A 6,670-nucleotide genomic window follows, 5' to 3' on the forward strand; every position below is an offset into this window, starting at 1 on the left:
TATAATGAGAAAACAACTCTCGTTATGTCGATATAACGAGAAAATTAAGTCGTTATAACGAGAAAACAACTCTTGTTATGTCGATATAACGAGAAAATTAAGTGGTTATAACGAGAAAACAACTCTCGTTATGTCGATATAATGAGAAAATTAAGTCGTTATAACGAGAAAACAACTCTCGTTATGTCGATATAACGAGAAAATTAAGTCGTTATAACGAGAAAACAACTCTCGTTATGTCGATATAATGAGAAAATTAAGTCGTTATAACGAGAAAACAACTCTCGTTATGTCGATATAATGAGAAAATTAAGTCGTTATAACGAGAAAACAACTCTCGTTATGTCGATATAACGAGAAAATTAAGTCGTTATAACGAGAAAACAACTCTCGTTATGTCGATATAACGAGAAAATTAAGTCGTTATAACGAGAAAACAACTCTCGTTATGTCGATATAACGAGAAAATTAAGTCGTTATAACGAGAAAACAACTCTCGTTATGTCGATATAAGGAGAAAATAAGTCGTTATAACGAGAAAACAACTCTCGTTATGTCGATATAACGAGAAAATAAGTCGTTATAACGAGAAAACAAGAAGGGGAAAAAAAATAATGCATGGCCGCTTAGAACTTCCGTAGTTAATGATTAGAAATGGTATATATTTTTAATATAACAAAACATTGTAATTAAAGGGGAAAATACGGTAATTAAATATGGGAACTAACTTTCTTCTGTGAAACATGAAAGGTTGTATTTTTTAGAATGTCTCTATTTATATATTTATTTATGAATGTATGTATTTATTTATGTGTGTATGTATGTATGTATGTATATATGTATTTGGTCCATACAATGATATGTAATGGGGTCCAGTGCGGTTTTGAACCCATTGGCTTTTATTGTATATACAAAAACATTTTTCAAAATATATATATGTTTTGTCTGTGTGTGTGTGTGATTTTTACATAAGAAAGTCATTCAGGTGTGAAATGACATGAGGTTGAATAAATGTAAAAAAAATTTGGATGAACTATCCCTTTAATTAACACATTTTGAAGATTAAAAATATGTATCCATTTCTAGTCAGGTACTAAATAGCGTAACCATAGAAATCTCAGTCTTCGATATTGAGATGGTTTTGTTGAGGAAGGTGGATTGGAATCTGTGGGGTTCTTTGTACCAAAGTATTTTTGACATCCCTAGTCTTAGTTGTGCGTGATGATGCCCTGTTTGTTTTGATGTGCAAAACATTTGATTTTGTCCTCTTGTCATTGTTTCAAAGTGTTGGTCACTGTTGTAATTGTGTGAAAATGCTTGCTTATCAGTTCCATTTGTTTTTTTCCCCCCATTTCTCCTTTTTATGCATGCTGTTCCTCCTGTTTCTCTCCTCCTTCCTACACCGCACCACCCCTCCTCGTGTGCTCAGACGCTGCGCCCAGCACTGAAGCCGCAGCTCATGGTTGGTACCTCTCCCTCCTTCTTCTGCCAGCACAGCATGGCATTCTCTGCATGCCAGCTGAGTACAGTACGGCACGTAACGGCGACATGCACGGGATGCGGGAATGAAACGAATGTGGATTTGCTGTATATGTGTCTGTCTGTCTGTCCGTCCGTATGTCACATCCTTTATCCCTATTGCCATTCATCCACAAAGACCCACCTGTTTGCCATGACGCTCCTCTCAGAGCATTCGCCGTGTCATTCCAGGCCACGTCTCACATCCACCCCACCTGCATGAGCACTTCCCGAGTCCTTGTTGACATTTTTGACTTCTCACCTTTTCAAGTCCTCACACAGCTCCCAACAGACACTCGTAATCCACCCCGCAATCATTTTTCATGAATTTAAATGACGTCCAAATGACTGTTTTTGATTTCTGAGAAATGAACGGAGAGCCTTTTCTCTACATGACGCAGATGGCATTATACTCCACCTTGGTGCGCCAACTCCACACACAAATCACAGAACGGGGATAATTTGCATAGCTCATGGGCTTTATTGTGTTTTACAATATACCACGAAAGCGCTTTCTCAATTCATTAAGCCCTTTATCCTGGCTCTCAGTTTGCAGTGGCAGATGCTTGTGTGAATGTGTTAGATTTAGTATAAAGGCTTTTCGTGATACTGTGTAATTATGTCACCTGTGCCTCGTGAAACACCCTCTAATGATTTAATTAGCCATCATGTTTTGCCTGTTGACCACACCTCAAAATTGACACTTTTCTGCACCCCCGACCACCTCACGAACCGATCGAGTTGAGGCATCGTCGTTTGTTTACATATATCTGCAACTTTCCATATGGAAAAGGTTAAACCAAATACAAGTGGTGGAACATCTAAAGGTTAGGGCTATTCTTTTGCATGTACATAATTTGGACGTGCCTACAGAATGTGGTCAGGCTTGACTGTGTAGCAGAGCTATAATTGAGCTTTTGTACAGTTCACTGCATTTCTAAATACCATGTCACAAGGCCAATGTTAACCTTGTACAGTTATATCAGCCTGGCAGCAATGTTAAACTGAATCACTGTGCACTTTCCAATAATCCAAAGCAGTTTCCCCTTCAGGAACTCGAGCTGCGTCGAGTCGCTTTGGGAACGCCCTTGCGTGACCGCGTTCTGAAGCACGTGTCAAATCCGTCCAATGGAGTAGCGAGACGTCACGAGCAGGGTGACGTAAGCACCAGAAAGCATAAAGGCACATCCGGCCGGGCGCAAACCAGCTTCTGCTCTTCAGTAGCGCTCTGTGTATGTGTCTGTCTATTTACTGTTGTCTGTCCGCACAAGCACTCATATATATAAAACAATGAGAAAGTCTATGGCGAGCGAACGGCATTACAAACGCTGTGTTTCTCCCTGCCCACGATATCTGGCGGTTAAATACCATGTCACAAGGCCAATGTTAACCTTGTACAGTTATATCAGCCTGGCAGCAATGTTAAACTGAATCACTGTGCACTTTCCAATAATCCAAAGCAGTTTTTCATCCTACAAAATGTTTTCGGTCATGCTAAGAGAACACAAGGTGAACCCAGGGGACTTTGTCTCATGCAACAAATTGGTTTTAAATGTAGGGCTTCTTATCTTTGTGTTCTGTAGTTGTGGCATGGAGCTTTTTTGGTCTGGCTTTTATGTTGTTGCTGTACGGTGAAAAGGGTTAGTCATCTCAGTGCTTCCTGTCCTCTCTCTCATTATCGAAATCGTCAGGAAATGTCTTGTTTGTAAAATGTCAAGCATGCTTCTCCATTCTTTAATCCGACTATGGAATTGGTGTCCCGACCTGTTGCAAATATGTGTTTCTGCTCATGTTAAGATGCTTGTTTGTGTTGGAAACGCACCCCGTGGTACAAAACGAGCACAATGCACGAGAATTAAGTCACATTGTTTCCAGAATAAAGACATCTAATCTAGTCTAGCGCAGAGAGCAGCTCATGATGGCAGAGCAAAGTGTCTATGTTCCTCCTCAGAAGATCCTGTCATTTGCATCTTGTCATACCTTGTGTGTTTTATGTGGTTCACTTTTGTAGCTGATGCACATACTCTGTTTACCATCTTATTTTCCTGGGTGTGCTACTCTCACTGTTCAGGAGATTTCTCTTCTCTCTGATAACAGTCTTTTTTTTACCCTCTCTGGTGTAGCCTAGCAACAAGCTGATCAAGCAATAAGTGGGGTTTTCAGCAGAGGTTGAGGTGGGAGGCTGACATAGTGGGCAAGATTCCTTGCTAGAAAAGAAAGCTACAGCAGTGCCACAGAAAACAGTCTTATTTATGTATTTTTATTGCATTTATTCCCCTTTTTATTTACTCTTACTCTTTTTGTCTGCACACTATTTTGCAAAATAATTTACCTTGTCGGCTTTGCAAAATATGCACATTTTATAATGGCTTGTGAAGTTAAAGACAACATGAATCCAATATTTATTTATTTTAATTGATATAGTAGTTATTTACTCTCAGATTAACTTTTGATAGTCTTATTGTGGACAAATTAACAATATTACCTAGGTTTAGGTAACACTGTTAATGTTATAAACTAAAGATCCAGCTATGACATTATTGGTGAATATTATTATATCACTATACACATGTGTTTATTGATGTAACTGACCTTATGTATTTTAAATATAATGTTATTAACTATTGTTTGCTGATGTTTTTGTTTTTACTATAATCAATTAATTTAATAATGTAATAATTTATTAACATTAAATATATTCAATATTTACTATAAACTATTATTTTTTTGTTTGTTTGTGCATGCTAACCAGCCAAACCATGACCCCTCAATAATATTAACCAATAATATCACAGCTGAATTTTTGCAATACAATCAAATACGATTGATAACATCAACATTATTTCCCACTGAAATAAGTTCTTGGAAAATGTCATGATATGGAAATGAAATGTGTTCTGACAGCCCTTTCGTGTTGTCTTTAACGGGACGTGTTGTGTGGCTGAATATGAATTAAACTGCAGACTAGAAGAAACATGGTTGGTGGGGTCAGATAGATCAAATTCTTATCAGCATGTCAGAAACCCTGTCCAACTCTTACTGTATCATCACACACTGGTATCCTCGATATTAATCACACCTCACTTCACCTGACCCATTGCGTGTACGGTCACGCTCTTCTCTGCCTGCCTCTCCTCGAGCTGATTTATTGCCATCATGTGACTGTTTTCAAAGCAATATATGTAGATCTCATTTATTTATTATTTTTTTCTCTGGATCTGCAGTGAATTCAGATGAGAAGTGAGAAGCCCATTCAGTAGGTCCTCCATTTGGCTCTCTCTTTCTCTTCTCTCTATATATCACTCCATCCAGGCGTACTCCTCATTCCTGTTCATTTCCAAAGAGGATGATTAAACACACTTCACTTATTCTTGTCATTTCAACATCTTTTTTCGGTGTCGCACCACACAACATGTTTGAGGCTGGGTTTGGTAAACATGACAGTGGCGTCTTTTGATGATGTGCTTTAAGTAACAATGCGGCCAAGAGCCTGTAAGAAACCAGGTGTAAAATAACTGCTTTGTTTGCCCATGATTGTGACAAATGGAAAATCACTCCACTCTGGCCGACCAGTTTGGAGGACTATTTTCTCGCAACTATAAAAGTAAAACTTTTCAAGCCTCGTTCTCAATATGACTGAGTCTGCCTTTTCATAAAGGAGCGGGTCTTTTCAGTAGGGATGTAATAATGGCTTTAATTTTTCTCGTTGCTTTGGCCACACCTCTGTCACACTTTTCATAATGGCAGAAATGAATTAAATCTACATTTTTGTCCTATGAATGCTAAAGAGAATGTCTTTTGTGAAACAAAGCCTCTAAAATAAATAGCATGGCTTTAGAAAAGGATGAATGAAAATCTGTGAGTGTCACACATGGTGCTAAAATTAAGCAAGGGCTTATTTAAGCCTATCTCTCCCTCGCTCTTTCACATCCCAACTTTTTTGGAATTGGGTTTGTACAATAATAATAATAATAATAATTGTTTTATTAAAAATAACTAAGTTATGTGAAAATATACAATTAAAATAATTATAAATATCAAATTATACATTTGACATTTTTTACTTAATCTCAATTTTTTGCACTTTATTATTATATTATATTATATTATAATATATTGTTTTAGATTAGACTAGACTAGACTAGATGGAGGCAGTGATACGGACAAAGTACTCAACACCATTACTTGAGTGAAAGTACAGATACTGCTGGTCAAATATTACTCCATTACAAGTAAAAGTTGTAAAGACAGATTTTTACATAAGTAAAAGTACAGAAGTACTTGCTTTTAAAAGTACTTTAGTAGCAAAAGTAAATTTCCTTTTTTATGTCAATGCACTGTTTTATTGTTGTACGTAATACTTGCAATACTTCTGAAGCAACTTAGAATACATTACACCTACTGAATACACTGACTAGCTTGTAGTATCTTTGGAATAAAGAGCTTTTAGAATGTTAAAAAGCTATGGGGAAAAAAACTAAATAAAAATAAATAAATATTTAACACCCCCACAAAAGCAGGAAGGTAGTGATCACACACAGCTCTGACAGTGCGTGCACAGATCTATGTGTAGCCATTCAACCACATTTGAACAGAGTGGACAGTGTTGTGGTACTTTTATGTCACACACAGAATGGTCTTTGCAGTGCTGCTTCAAGTCCAACACCTATTGTGTTTTATTAGGAGATGCACAACAGTTCTTCTGTGGCTTTATAGGTAATATTTTCACGTACACAATTTAGGCAAGGCAAGTTTATTTGTGTCTCACATTTCGTAACAAAGGTAATTCAAAGTGCTTTACATAAAAGAAAGTAAAATAATCATAAAAAAATAATCACAAAAATAAAACAAGGAATTTAAAAACTTTGAAGATGATTTAAAAATTTATTTTAAATGAATTTAAGACCGTTAAAAATAGAAAATGATAATACATACATAAAATACAGTGCAATCAGTTTGGACATCGCACAGTGCTCATTCAATAAATGCGCAGCTAAACATTTTAGTTTTGAGTCTAGATGTGAATGTGACTAATGTTTTAGCACATCTGATCTCTTCTGGAAGCTGATTCCAACTGCGGGCGGCAAAATAGCTAAAAGCAGATCCCCCTTGTTTTGTGTGCACCCTTGGTATTTCTAACTGACTCGATCCT

At 36.9% G+C, this 6,670-nt stretch overlaps 1 protein-coding gene across 1 annotated transcript in view; it reads left to right on the top strand.

Moving 5' to 3' along the window:
* The window catches only part of LOC107561050 (cell adhesion molecule 1-like), a 62,783-nt gene that overhangs the window by 38,030 nt on the left and 18,083 nt on the right, over positions 1-6,670 (top strand). The window contains exon 7 of the mRNA XM_016245388.1: positions 1,430-1,462. Within this exon, the coding sequence (XP_016100874.1) occupies positions 1,430-1,462 (33 nt within the window). The remainder of the gene's footprint in view (positions 1-1,429; positions 1,463-6,670) is intronic.

The sequence above is a fragment of the Sinocyclocheilus grahami genome, unplaced genomic scaffold (assembly GCF_001515645.1).
Source record: "Sinocyclocheilus grahami isolate Dianchi unplaced genomic scaffold, SAMN03320097.WGS_v1.1 scaffold755.1, whole genome shotgun sequence".
Classification (NCBI taxonomy): domain Eukaryota; kingdom Metazoa; phylum Chordata; class Actinopteri; order Cypriniformes; family Cyprinidae; genus Sinocyclocheilus; species Sinocyclocheilus grahami.